At 43.0% G+C, this 14885-nt stretch overlaps 1 protein-coding gene across 6 annotated transcripts in view; it reads right to left on the bottom strand.

The window, feature by feature from the left end:
* The window catches only part of SYT3 (synaptotagmin 3), a 221737-nt gene that overhangs the window by 56054 nt on the left and 150798 nt on the right, over window positions 1-14885 (bottom strand). For all 6 annotated transcript variants that reach the window (XM_069742650.1, XM_069742652.1, XM_069742651.1 and 3 more), the window contains one exon: window positions 8892-9264. In XM_069742650.1, the coding sequence (XP_069598751.1) occupies window positions 8892-9264 (373 nt within the window). The remainder of the gene's footprint in view (window positions 1-8891; window positions 9265-14885) is intronic.

Consider the following 14885-nt stretch of genomic DNA (forward strand, 5'->3'; position numbering starts at 1 on the left):
TGCATTTGCTCCCATTTTGCCTCCCGCTAGGCACCTCTGTTATCTCTCTCCTTCTACCAATGAATGTTTGTTATTCACAAAATACTACACTCATCTTTTTCAGTCCCGCACATTACTGTCTGTATAATTTGTCCAATGTATTAGGAACAGCCTCTCACTATTCTAAATCACATTAAACTGGATGCTGCACTCCCTGCCTCAGCTTTTATACAGGCTAAGAGAATCCCTCCCGATTATCTGTGCTACACAATTTACTCTGATCCCTGATACCAAGTGCCAAAAAGTGCAGTCTCTGTTGACCTAGTGATCTACTGTATTTCCAGTTCCATCTCTACCACTGGTGATTAGAGATGTAGTCTCTGATAGACCACTGATTGTCTCCAGATTTTAGCATCAGATGATGCTCTTCACCATTTCTTATGTAATAGAAATACCTATGAATTGTAATCCCTATTATTAGTAATAGGGAGGTAATGTAAAAGTTGTTTTCAACTGGTTAGGTAAGAAGGCCAATGTGAAACAACATTTCGTGCAAAACTACCAAGGCAGAGGAGACAGCAACATCATCTGTAACAAGTAGCCCAGAAACGTATGACCAGAGAAGCAAGGGTGACGGGAATATAATTTGAAAATTTACTGCTGGATGAAATAATTATTTTTTTGTATGTTTTATCTGAAGAATAGGAGAAAGAAAATTACACTTTAAGGAACTTGTCATGGGGTTACCGCAACAGAGAAAAGCCAGAAGACTGCAGCGTCTGATTGCTCCCACTCCTCAGTTGAAAGGAAGCACTTCTCCTTCCTTCGGCCATGTTGGAAACTGTGATAGTCTGCGCTCTCAGCTGAGCACGGTTAGCCACTGCTTTCCCCATATAATGTGGGTCCTGACTGAAACTCATCATCAGAGCTAGCTTAAGCTGCATGGCTTGGAGGGGAGTTGTTTGCTGGGTATTTGAGGTGTTTTGTGTGGTTTGTAAGTGTGATAATTCCCTATCCTCCTATGACTTGGTTTTTCCCCGTCCTCCACTCCCTGATGAATTTCTCTGTTATATTTGAGTGAATATTTGTATGCCTGGTATTTTCAGTTGCCCTTGTTCGCCTGGTTGGGGTACTGTGGTGCACAGCAGCTCTCCTCTTCCCTGGGTAGGGGAAGGGAACAGAAGGAGGGTGGATACAGGAGATGAGGCAAGGTTGGCGGCCCTGGCATCTTCACCTTCAGAAGTATCCTGGAAAAAGGGCAAGATAGGGCGCCCCCCTAGTGTTAGAGACAGGATGGGAGCCACTGGTCCCGGGTCACCTGCCAACCCAGCTGTGACAACTCTGGTTGGTTGGAACCACTGCAGTATTGAATGATACTCAAGTAGGCCCAGGCTCATAATACAGCAAAGCCCAAAAATTCAAGCAGAAGACAACCCCATTTAGTTATGACGTGGAACCTCAGATTAATTCCTTCTGGTAGGTCAAGACACCCAAGTCCAATGCTGATGTTTATAATCAAATATCTGTGGTTATTACAATTAAACAGTTAATCCCCAAAAATAAGGCTATTCCCTAGACAATGAATTAAGTGGAGGCTGCCCATGCGCACCCCATGACCATTCAAGACAGGTCTACATGGCCCCTTTCTCAGGATTCTGTGGCCTCAATCTCAGCATCACTGAAGATCCGAGTGGTTGGACTTCTATCAATCCGTAAGTTATCCACTATTTAATGGATAGTTTGATTTTTATTGGAATAACAATTGACAGTGTGTTATTGTATAGATCTAATAGATATCATAATGAAATATATATATACAATCTTCTATTTGAATCAGTGTATATTAGGAGCATAACATTGCGGCCTTTGACTAAATGTTTGCTCTGACAACTATTAAGGATTAACTTAAAGAATCAGCACTATAAATGATGAGACTACATACAGGAAAAGGGAGCACACTACCAAACTATAGTACTGTTAAATGTTATAGTCAGGTGTGTATAAAGAATGCTGCAAAACATGAATGCTTTAAAAAATAGAATTGTTAATAGATTATTTTAATCAATTAACAAAATGCAAAGTAGAACATTTTGGAAGAGTATATTCAGGTGTATGAGTATACAGTTACACCATACAGTTAATAATGATTATAATTTTTATATGTATGTTAAAACATATTAACTGTAACAGGAACACATAAACCTGTAGCAAAGGTGAGGATGTGAAGAAAGTTTCATGTCACAGGCCATACACAGTGGCATCGCTGAGCTCAGTGACAAGACACAAGGTAGTTATACTGCATCAGCAAGGTCTCCTCCAAAGATTTCACAGTTGACTGGATGTGCTGTTCACGCTCATTAAAAGAAGCACCAAGAAATGGGGAATGTTGAAGACTTTGAAAACAGTGGTCAGTCAAGCTATCCTACTGTGGCATCTGAAAAACACATGCTAAATTAGATTCCAAACTGGAAGATGTCCAGCAGTGCCATCAGCTCAGAACTAAAAGCAACCAGAGGGGCCAGCTGCACCCATCTAATATGATTAGTCAGGCCGGAAGTGGTCTTTGTGGAAGAATTGGAGTAAATAAAGCCAGATCTTCATCATGGAAACAAGGCCAAGTGACTCAACTATGCACAAAAACATAAAATCTAGAGTGCAGAAAAATGGCAGCAGCTACTTTAGATTCAAAATATAAAACATTTGTCTGTAAAAGAAGGCAACTTGTGACAAGCAAGCACATCATCTTATTTTGATTTCAGACTTTTTTTTGCCATAAAAATATTGTGCTGTCTTGCTTATGCTTTTTTGTCCATTAATAATAAAGAAAAAAATGTGCAGTTGTAATTTAAAAGCAACAGGAAAGATGCCAGCTCCTCAATATCATTGATCAATCACACAAAATCTGGCACTGCTGCTGGAAACTCACCTATCTCTTTCTCCTCCGATCAATCAATTTCTGTATTATTTGTAAAGTAATATACTCATTTTCTTCATTGCTGCTGTTGTTCAACATAATTTACTTGTAGTTTTTATCAAATGCTTTAGGACTTTCTCTTCCTATCAATATGGCCGAGCTGAGAGTCCTCTCACTTTTCTAAATCACCCTGAAATGGCTGCTGCACTCCCTGCCTCGGCTTTTATACATCCAGGTTACGAAAATCGCTCCTTATTGACTGCAGTGTACCATGTCGTGATAGATACAAGGTATTCTTGGGAAGACCTTGCGGTTTATATAGAAGATTTGATGAAGGCAAAGCGCGATTACACCAAATACTGATTTGATTGATAAAAAATATAAAAAATAAACAATTATTACTTCTATTGGTAGATACAACTTTACTATGTAGCATTTTTTTCCCAACCTGCCTAAAACTTTTGCACAGTCCTGTATGTCTACGGTGATGTGTCTCAGAAACAACCTTCATCTTCCAATGTCATTCCTAAGCTCATGAAACATAGGGATCTGTATCTGTACGTAAGGCTTTTTTCTGTAGCACAGTGAACCCCGCGTGGATTCCTATTTGTATGTGTTCACTTGACTGACACAAAACTAATTGTGTATGATATCAGAGATTTGCATATATAAACCCTTCAAGTACTCTAGGGGCACATTTCAATCCAATTGTTTAGATTCAATGCAAATTACATCTCCGGTGCCCCGCTTCTTATGATGTCTAAATCCTGGCCCAGCTAATTAAAGGGGTATTACATTTTCTGCCAATAAAATCTTTTTAGATTACACGGAATTTTCCTAAATATTTTCTAAAGCAATTCTTCATAGGTTTCAAGGAGATTTGAGCAAATCGATTTTCCGGACCCAGGTCCAACGGCCAGGTCGGTATTCAATGTTCGCCAGACCAAAGCCCTGCAAAAATCCTCGTGGGACTTCTGCTAGTTAGTAGGCCACCATGATGTGATGGGTCCGTTTAGCTGCAACACAATGATGTTGCCTGCAAATCAGTAGAGGCTCTGTGGATGTTACCGGTAGTAGATTCCCAGTGCAATTATCCAGCGGCTAATGACTATCAATGTGGCACTGGATCAGGATCAACTCAAATCTCAAGATCTCCACTTGTCATTTACTCCACCAAGATGAACATAGGTTCTGGTCAGGAGAACGACACACGGGGGCACAGATTGTTCCACAACAACATAAATCATGATGATAAATCTATGGTCTTGGTGGATCTAACTGATGGAACCCCCATCGGTCTTGAGAGTAACCCTACGTGTATAAAGCTGATAGAAGCATATCTGACCACTTCTTCATTGACTGTCTACAGAAGTGCTCCTCACACCACTCCATTTACACAATACATTTCGGGACTACTTGGGACCACTGCGCACAGGATCTGTGGGGGCTTCAGCAGTCATACCCCAGTAATCATACATTTATCATCTCTCCTGTGAGGTTTAAAAGAGGTTTGCCACAAATCTGTTTAATAAAACCACTGGATTTCATTTACATAGTATTTATAGTTTAAAATCATTTATTAATGTTCTTATTTCAACTTTTATTGGAAATCTGAGCCAAGATTCAACAAGCAAAGATATGTTCTATTCTACCTTTGATACTATATATATACACTGTATATGCCCTTTTAATTGCAAGCACATCTGTGAAGGGCAGGGTCCTGAGACTCCCAACACCATGACATTATGATGAGTGTAACTCAAGGCCTAGTCATCACCTGGGGCAATACGTGTCATGTGGGTCATAACATCACAACACGCATCACCTGTGGCAGTGACTAGACCTTAAGGCAACGCACATCATGAAGTCATGTCGTCGTGAAATGTGTGTCCTATTCGGCAGTAGTAGAGTGGCACATGGTGATTATTGCACAGACTGAGAAGAGGTGAGGTGCAACAGGCGGTGGGCTGTGGAAGCAGGACAAGTAAGTGTGGCACACAGTGATTATTGGTAGGACAACCCAAAAGGAGGTGAGGAGCATCAGATGGTGGGCTGTGGAAGTTGGACAGGTAATTGTGGCACACGGTGATTATAGCATAGGAAGACCCAAGTGGAGATGAGGAGCATCAGATGGTGGACTGTGGAAGTTGGACAGGTAATTGTGGCACACTGTGATTATAGCATAGGAAGACCCAAGTGAAGATGAGGAGCATCAGATGGTGGGCTGTGGAAGTTGGACAGGTAATTGTGGCACACGGTGATTATAGCATAGGAAGACCCAAGTGGAGATGAGGAGCATCAGATGGTGGACTGTGGAAGTTGGACAGGTAATTGTGGCACACTGTGATTATAGCATAGGAAGACCCAAGTGAAGATGAGGAGCATCAGATGGTGGGCTGTGGAAGTTGGACAGGTAATTGTGGCACACGGTGATTATAGCATAGGAAGACCCAAGTGAAGATGAGGAGCATCAGATGGTGGACTGTGGAAGTTGGACAGGTAATTGTGGCACACGGTGATTATAGCATAGGAAGACCCAAGTGGAGATGAGGAGCATCAGATGGTGGACTGTGGAAGTTGGACAGGTAATTGTGGCACACGGTGATTATAGCACAGGAAGACCCAAGTGGAGATGAGGAGCATCAGACGGTTGGCTGTAGAAGTTGGACAGGTAATTGTGAAGCATGGTGATTATAGCATAGGAAGAACCAAGTGGAGGTGAAGAGCATTAAACGGTGGGCTACGGAAGCAGGACAGGTAAGTGGCAAGGTTCATTTAATAATTTTTTTTCCATCCTATGTTTATCATGCTCTGGGGCTGGAGAGATAGGTAACAAATGTATGATTCCTGCAGGTGGAACTGGGGAAACCTCCACCGACCCCCAAAACAATGGTGCCGATAGTACTATTTGTGAATGGCACTTTAGTGAGCATGTGCAACCAGTGGTCCATTCACTTGTCTATAGTAGTGGTCACACATGCTTGATACCGATCCATATGACCAGGGATCTTTGGGCCCAAAGCTATGATACTTTTAATTAAATTAATTTTCATACCATGTTTCAAGTATTTGAGATGTTTCATTCTAAAAATAAAAAATGGTCCAGACAATGACTTCCTTAACATGATCAAAGCATAAAATTGTAAGAAAAAAAAACCATGCTAGTCATCACAAGGATAAAATGCACCGGCTGAATAGTGAAGGACTATTGGCGAGCTATATCCCGGTAATAATCACATTGCCAGTGTATCCGGATCAGTATGCTTATGTGTATAATTATATAATATGTAGTCTTCCTTTGGAGGAGTGAATATTTTATGAAAACACACTGTGCAACAAAAGTTAACACTATTTTCGGAAGATGTATAAGGCTAATGAGAATTAATAAGGAGCAGCCAGTGGACAGATAATTATCCAGTCGTGGAATTACATCTATCGCTTTATGCAAGAGAAGTCAATGAAACTCTTCAAATTAAGAGAGACTTTCAAAAGTCTCCCAGAGGTCTAGTAATAAAAATGCTGTATACTTAATTTTATATGTGTGCGGTAAACTCAAAACCGTGCCAAAGCGAGAGACCGGCCAAAAACTTACTAAGAAAATAAGCTCATGTGTGGAGATGAATTCTACTGAGAGATGAAGCGTAAGTATTACCGGATATTATAGGAAGGGGTAGAAGAAGGTTAGCACATAAATAGAAACATTAGAATATATAATTACAGCCAACGAAAGCATAGAAATTGCTTGATTATCTCGCTATCAAAGACCAGTGGAACCAATGGCGATCCACCTGGTTGGTTGGAAGCTGTGCCGGTCAAGGCTCTTGTCGGTTTTGTTGGAAATGTCAACTGCAGAGCAAATTGATTTGCTCATCTGCTGTTAAGGTCTTAAGCAAGACTAAAGGGCTACATACACAATAGATAGCTGTTGGCTGAACGATGCACATTAGATGGCTGTAAGCCGTCTCGACTGTGTCTCCCATACACAGGAGCATTCATCCAGCCGAACGCTACTGTGCTCTCAACGAGAATGTTGCCAACAGACATCTTTGCTGTAGTCAAGTGGAACCACTAAGCCCTAGGTCTAGGTGAGTACATTGATGTATGTTGGTGTTGGTGCAGCTGGCAAAATGGCACGTGTTGAGCAAAGATACGGCACAAGTAAGAATCTTGGGAGCAGCGGGTAGGAAAAAGCCAAGTCAGCAGGGAAAGCAGCAGGTTACATGCGGTGCGTACAGGAGGTGGAGTACACCTAACTAGAGTCTTGAATTACAATTCTAAGATACAGCTGAGTGTCCTAATGGGCCTTAAGTAAGATCAAAAACCTGACGTGGAGCACAACAGAGGGCAGCGGAACTAGGAGAAGGAAGTTGAGCCTGGGATACCCAAGACAGGTATGTAACAAAGCAAAATCGGACATGCCCGAACAAACAACTCCTCAGCATCAAAATGTCAGCTGAACCCATCAGGATTGGCAAGTGAGGCTGATTTTTGTCTAATGTGTATAAGGCGTTTATAGGGGTATTCTCATCTCCACGATCCTATCCCAATATGTAGTAGGTGTAGTAATAATAACACTAGCAAATACCTTCAATTACAAATGTGGTATATATATATTTTTTTCTGATTTGCTATGTCTCTTTCCTTAGGTGCAGGCTTTGCAGGGTCGTAGATATTTAAATAATTTAAAAAACAGTGTGGGGACCCCTTTATTCTTGATAACCAGCCTTGCTGAAGCTGATAGCTGAGGGTTGCAGCCCCCAGCTGTGAGTTTTGCCAGGCTGGTTATCAAAAATACAGGGGCACCCACACCGTTTTTTCTTTATTTTGTATCTACAGCGCAGGAGCGGCTGATGAATACTCCCATCTCCCGCTCCTGATCTCACTACTATTAGTGGCAGCAGGTGTCGGATGATGGGAGCAGTAGTCCCATCAGCTGATACCAGTGACCGGAGGTAAACTTTATACCTCCAATCACAACTAAGCGTTCACACTGTCTTTTGACAGCGTGGGAACCGCAGCCCTCTGACAGGAGGGGATGGTTTCTCCGCCGATCAGAATGGTGTTTGCCGCGCTGTCATGGACATGACAGCATGACAAACACCCGGTGTTCTGGCGGCCAAACCCGAACAGTAACAAGGACTTCCTGGTGAAGTCCGTGTTCGGTGTCTGTGCCTGAATAGTAGGTGTTCAGTATGGACGCCAAACATTACTGTTCGGACTCGCCCATCTCTACTGCTTATCTCTTGCTTTTTGCTGTGTTTCAACAGTACTTGAAGTCAACATTTTGGAGGAGGAAGATAATGGGTTGTCATGCTGAATTTTAACATGCTTAATCCTTAAGTTTTTGAGGGAGATAAGCTTCCATCTGAGGCTAGTTTCACATTTGCGTACGGGAGGGCTGCTGATGGCAGCGTACTTCCTCCCTTTTTCCTCCCTGAAACCCCGCCTACTTCTCCATCCTGTATTGCCATGCGGCGATTTGAGGTGTGTGGCGACCGCACGGAAACGCAAAATACAACGCATGTTCCTGCGTACCCAGGACGCCTGGAGAAGTAGGTGGAGCATAGGCGGGGTTTCAAGGAGGAAGTACGCTGCAATCCGCAGCGTGAAACTAGCCTGAGATCTCTGGTAGCTACATAGCCCTGCCTTCCAAAAGAGAATACATGCATACTTAGCTGATCTGAGTGTGCAAGTGTATGATGGATCAAGAGGAATAGGGACTGACTTGATATGACAGCACTCAGAAGTTTGTGTTGCAGATTCCAAAAATTGTGACATGCTCCAATGCATTCCATGTTATGACAATGTTCTACCCTACAGACACGAAATAGCAGACAAAATAGAGCCAATGTGCCAATAGTGTAACACTGTGCCTCCAAACAATGGCCATTCATAAAGTTTGAGTATGGGTATGTAGGTACATACTGTGTTAAAACAACCTACAAACTACGTGAAATATCTGAGGAGCAAAGCAACTGGTGAAATATAGGATTCTTACCTTGTCGTAGGAGCAATATTAGCCACTTGCTGGTGTGACTGTGCATAAGGCATCTGAGATTCCTTGGAAACACCTTGGCTGTCAACTGGTATGTCAGGAGATGTCTGACTTATTTTAATGTTGGCTTCTGGGTAAGAGTCCATGTCTAAATAAGAACGTTCCGGCATCTCCTGCCCAAGCTCCACACGTTCCACCAATAAGTCCCCATAGTGAGAATGGTGGAGGTGGCCATGGTGTCCATGATCCTTCTTCTGAGTTGAACCTTTGTCTCTCCATGGAATCCAACATAACTTCCAAGAGACAAAGAGCAAGACTCCAAGGAGAACTATTCCACAGAAGGTGACAATGACCGATAAGAGACTGACAGAGACATCTGGAAGAAAAGGTTAACGGGAGTTAGTAGGAATATGAACAATGGACTCAATCACAGTTATGCTGGTCAAGGTCACGATGGCTTATTTTGACAAAGCCAACCATGTAGCCCATTCGCAATAAATAATCAAGTGAAAGGTTTATTGACCTCCTACTACTGATTGCTAACAAAACACATAAATCTGACCACAAAGTACAATGAAATAGCCAAATACCATGTGTTATATATACGTAGTGTTTCACTATGGGGGAAGAACCATAAAAGTGCCAAAGTTCTGGATTCACCTGAGCCCCATAACTGAAAGTGCATCTGTGATCACCACTTCCATAGATAGTATATGGAGTTGTGGTCATACTTCTCTATTCATATGGGGTCAATGACACCCCATGTTTAGAAGCAGTGGAGGTTATATCAATTAAACCCCACCATACCGCCACATATCCTCATCTATTTGTATCGGTAGCCCTCCATTCTGACACTGAAGACAACCCACACTCTTTATTACCGTCTTGCATCTTTCTTTAAGATGGAGTTCCTCCTCTGAAAGCAAAATTGCTATATAAATAAAACAATTCGCTCTACAAAAGTAAAATGAAAATGTAAATTCTTTCTCATCCTGAGTCAATATTAACATTTATGAAACTCATAGAAATCTATCATTACTTTTCATTTAAAAGTCATTCTTCAGACAAAGTGCTGAGTCTCCTGGCAGGAAATTATTGTCTCTATGCAAATGGAATATGAAAACCAGGAGCTCATGACCTTCTCAGTATTCACCGAGCAAAAAGCACAAAAAGAAACATATCTGATTGAAAACATAATGATTAACTCCACTTTATTGCAAGTATTGCGTGTTTACTATTTACCAATGGTTCATTGAACCCCTGACGAAGGCAATATTAGCCGAAACGCGTTGTGTTTTTCTCCTTTCAATATACTTTATGCTTGTTAGCTGTGGTACTATTAGTAGTAGTACACCACCTAAATAACTTTTTAATAAAACTTCAGTTTTATCATCAGTCATGATGACAACCTGTTGATTGATCTTGGAATATCCTTCTAACGGCTAGAGGTCCCCCCAGAATTTCTATCACACAATGGTTCATTGTATCATGAGTTTAGGCTGGAGCATTGAGCCACAAAAGTCCATTCTAGTTAGACCAGTTTTGATCCTTTGGTTGCTGGTAACTGCCAAGTACTGCCCCTCAAATCTGATGTGTAACTGTCAAGTTTTGTCCCTCAACTTTGATGTGTAACCACCAAGTTCTGTCCCTTAACTTTGATGTGTAACCACCAAGTTCTATCCCTTAACTTTGATGTGTAACCATCAAGTTCTGTCCCTCAACTTTGACGTGTAACCACCAAGTTCTGTCCCTTAATTTTGATGTGTAACCACCAAGTTCTGTCCATCAACTATGATATGTAACCACCAAGTTCTGTCTATTATCTATGATTTGTAATCACCAAACAAATTCTGTCCCTTAACTCTTACATGTAACTGATAAGTCCTGTCCTTCAACTAGGATGTGTAACCGCAAAGTTCTGTCCCTCAACTTTGATGTGTAATCGCCAAGTTCAGTCTCCTAACTCTGATGTGTAACCACCAAGTTATGTTCTTCAACTGTTATACATAACTGCAAAGTTCTGTCCTTCAACTATGATGTGCAATCGCCAAGTTCATTCTCTGAACTCTGATTTGCAACCATCAAGTTTTGTCCCTGAACTCTGATCTGCAACTGCTAAGTTCTGTCCCTGAACTCTGATCTGCAACCACCAAGATCTGTCCCTGAAATGTTATCTGCAACTATTAAGTTCAGTCCTTAAACTCTGATGTGTAACCATCAAATGTGAATCCCAAAAATTTTGGATTCAATTTTTATGAATCCAGCAAAATGCCGGCTAGCCAGCTACTACTTTGCTGTCTTCTTTTTAATGGCGGGAAGAAGTTAAAATAATAAAATTACATTCATCTGTCTTTACACCAGTCTTTAGTCCTTTAAGCATACTGTTGACCTCTAATTTAAAGGGATATATGTACACTTGGTGTACCTGGTGGTCTGGTGACATTCCACATAGGACACAATTCCTACAGAATGGAAAATCTCATCTAATTGTTTCACATTGAGTGATTGCTTGGTGAGGATGTAGCTTCCATATCAATGTAGCACTCCACCACTTAAGGTTAAGCAATCAATAAAAGGACCAGAGGAAGTGTTTTCTGTGAGTGATAACCAATTAAGAACAGACTGCACAAAGAACAGGCGGCACGGGTAACAATGCATTGGAAGCATAACCCAGGGGATGTTCAAGAGTGTCCATCTGGGACAAAAAATACTATCATCCGAAGACGCAGGATGACTGTTTCCACGTCTCCGGAGAATTTACAAGTGATAGCTAAAAGCAATTACCTAAAGTATTATTTCTCAGCACCTAAACCTGTGCAGCTTCTAAAAGCTCTTCCTGTGATCTCCGGTCTAATTGAGAGATTGAATCACTGATTGGTTTGCATCTTAATTTTAGAAAAGGGGAAGGCCATATTCACATGTCCGTGTCAAAGTCTGAGGGTTAGGCCCAACTGGTGAGGTGGAGCCTCAAAGTCAAAATGTCCTAGTGTGCACACGGTCCACGGGTGTCAGTGCAGCAGGCAGTTAAAGCATGTAAGGAACAGGTAGCAGATGTAATTGAGAGTGTGGACAGACAGGAGACCGGGAACAGATAGCAGAGGTTCTGAACACTGCATACAGGTAGCAGAGGTCCTGAAGACTGTAGACCGGTAGTAGATGTCCTGATATGGCAGATAATAAGCAGAGGTTCTGAACACTGCAGACAGGTAGCAGAGGTCCTGGAGACTGTAGACCGGTAGTAGATGTCCTGATATGACAGATAATAAGCAGAGGTCCTGGAGACCGCAGACAGGTAACAGACCGCAGACAGGTAGCAGACATCCTGGAAACCGCAGATAGGTATAAGAGGTTTTGTAGGCTGCAAGCAAGTCTGGAGACCATAGACAGGAAGCAGAGGTTCTGGAGGCTGCAGGCAGATAGCAGAAGATGGTAGACAGCAGACAGGTAGCAGAGGTCTTGAGACTGTAGACAGGTAGCAGAGGTTCTGGAGACTACAGGCAGGTAGCAGAAGTCTGGAGACCATAAACAGGTAGCAGAGGTTCAAGGCTGCAGGCAGGTAGCAGAGGTCCTGGAGTCTACAGGCAGGTAGCAGAAGTCTGGAGACCATAAACAGGTAGCAGAGGTTTTGGAAGCTGCAGCCAGGCAGCAGAGGTTCTGGAGGCTACAGGCAGGTAGCAGAAGTCTGGAGACCGTAAACAGGTAGCAGAGGTTCAAGGCTGCAGGCAGGTAGCAGAGGTCCTGGAGTCTACAGGCAGGTAGCAGAAGTCTGGAGACCATAAACAGGTAGCAGAGGTTCAAGGCTGCAGGCAGGCAGTAGAGGTCCTGGAGGCTGCAGGCAGAGAGCAGAAGTTTGTAGACCGCGGACAGGTAGCAGATGTCCTGGAGGCTACAGGCAGGTAGCGGAAGTCTGGAGACAGCAGACAGGCAGTAAAGGTCATGGAGACCACAGACAGGAAGCAGAGGTCATGGACTCAGCAGACAGGTAGGCTACCTGGAGGCTGATGGCACAAAGATCTGGAGAACTTAGAAGTCTTAATACAAAGACACAAGTGTGTTTCTTAGTAGGCCTTACATAGGCCCAGGCAGATGATAACATGGGAGCAGCAAAACAAAATTTAGCAGACAAGGGTGAGGGGAGCAGAGCCCGGGCCCAGGACAGGTGTGTAACACCAAGTATGGACTGCGATACACGAACTCCACAGCCGTATACATGCAGGTCGGGAGACCCAAAACTGGACTGCGACACATGGATGTGTGAATGCAGCATAACATGCGGTAACTGTAAGCCTCAGACTGACGTTTGCAAGCTGCAGAAATCTCGCAGCCTGACAAATGTTTTTTCCTACCTTGTTTGGTTCAACCGTACAATGATTGGCCCTGTTTGATAGTTAGGAATCTCTATGGAATCCACTCTTAAAAATGCTACATGAAGCAAAATAATGAAAGAATAAATCAAAAACAAATATTTTCTCCTCGCCACAATTGGCACCTTTACAGCTGCACATGAAGATTTTACTACCTGCAGATTTTGCACCGTTACACGATTTATCTATGAGTTATAGTTCGATTGCCGATTCTTTACTGTCTCCAGTCTCCTGGGGAGAAAATACCTGTTTTAGTGCATTACTCCACTGCTTCAGTGAACTGGAGAATACTAAGTACTAAGTGCACTATTAGGGAATCTAATGTTACATCGGGATTCTGGGAACCAAATCACTCAGGTTCTCAGTTGGATTGATAACACGATAAACATTTATCTGGATATATACCGTATGCTAAATCTTAGGGGTTGTCTCATCTTATTACTTGGGCAAAATTTCAAACAACCAACGTTGCAATTTTCCCAAGAATGGAGGGATTCTTAGTTCTATTGCGTACAGTTAATTGCCAAAGTTACCAGCCACTGAAAAATCTTTCCTAGGTAAAGAGTGTCCACTTGCAAGCTCTTCGCTACCCAGCTTGCAAGCATGGCTGCATCAATGGTTTCCAGCCAAGTTTAGTGACCCTGATCCTTCAGAGGCAAAGCGACTTTTGCTAGTAGTAGCTAAGAGTGCATATTTCTGGCCAGTGGCTCAGACATGCAGTCATCTCAAACTGTCAATGATCAGGAGTAAAGTTGAGCGACCTTGACCTTTTTAGAGTCGAGCCGGGTTTCGCGAAACCCGACTATCTCAAAAGTCGGGTCGAGTGAAATCGGCCGATTATGACGTAAAGTCGGGATCGACCGAAACACGAAACACAATGCAAGTCAATGGGGCAGCATAGTCGGCAGTGAGTGGGGGCCAGGAAAACACCTAGAGTGCCCATTTTAATGTCAAAACCATCCATTCTTCTTAATGAAGCTTGTCAAGCGTAATTTACCTTATAATAATTGGAAGGCATTTGAAATTGGGGGTCATTTGGCTAAAGTTGTGGTGGGTAGGGCTGGTTCAAGTAATTAGTGGGCCCAGGAAATCTGGACCACGTCACGGCAGTGGAGCAGGGAGAGGTAAGTATTTCAACTTTGCAAGTGCTGTGAACCTGAGCAAGCAGGGGGGGCCCACTCGTTGGCATTGGCACTGGCACAGGGCCCCTCAAAGTACAGCGGTGTGTTTGCACGGCGGGGGCGCCTCCCACCGGCAGCAACACTTTTGCGTACCATGAGAGGCCCTGTGCCAGTGACGTCGCCAACTAGTATTCCTCCCCCCACCTGATGAAGGAACCTGCACTTTCATCTGCACCTTCCTGTTTGTCCCCGTGTAAGGTGGTATGGTATGCGGGAAGGGCAACCTGACTTTCAGCAGGGTCACAATCTTGCAGTGTAGCGTGCACGGGAAATGTTGCGTTATGGGTCAATGTACCAGCAGACTCATCTATCACTGGCTGGGCAATGGGCAGGATGAGGAGGAAACACAGATATAGGCCCAAAGAATAAAGTAGGCTAAATGCAGTTCAAAATTGGTAACACAGGACTAATCAGGGGGCATTGCAGTGGAGGACAACTGGAATGAGAGGCTG

The sequence above is a fragment of the Ranitomeya imitator genome, chromosome 10, assembly GCF_032444005.1.
Source record: "Ranitomeya imitator isolate aRanImi1 chromosome 10, aRanImi1.pri, whole genome shotgun sequence".
In the NCBI taxonomy this organism is placed as follows: Eukaryota; Metazoa; Chordata; class Amphibia; order Anura; family Dendrobatidae; genus Ranitomeya; species Ranitomeya imitator.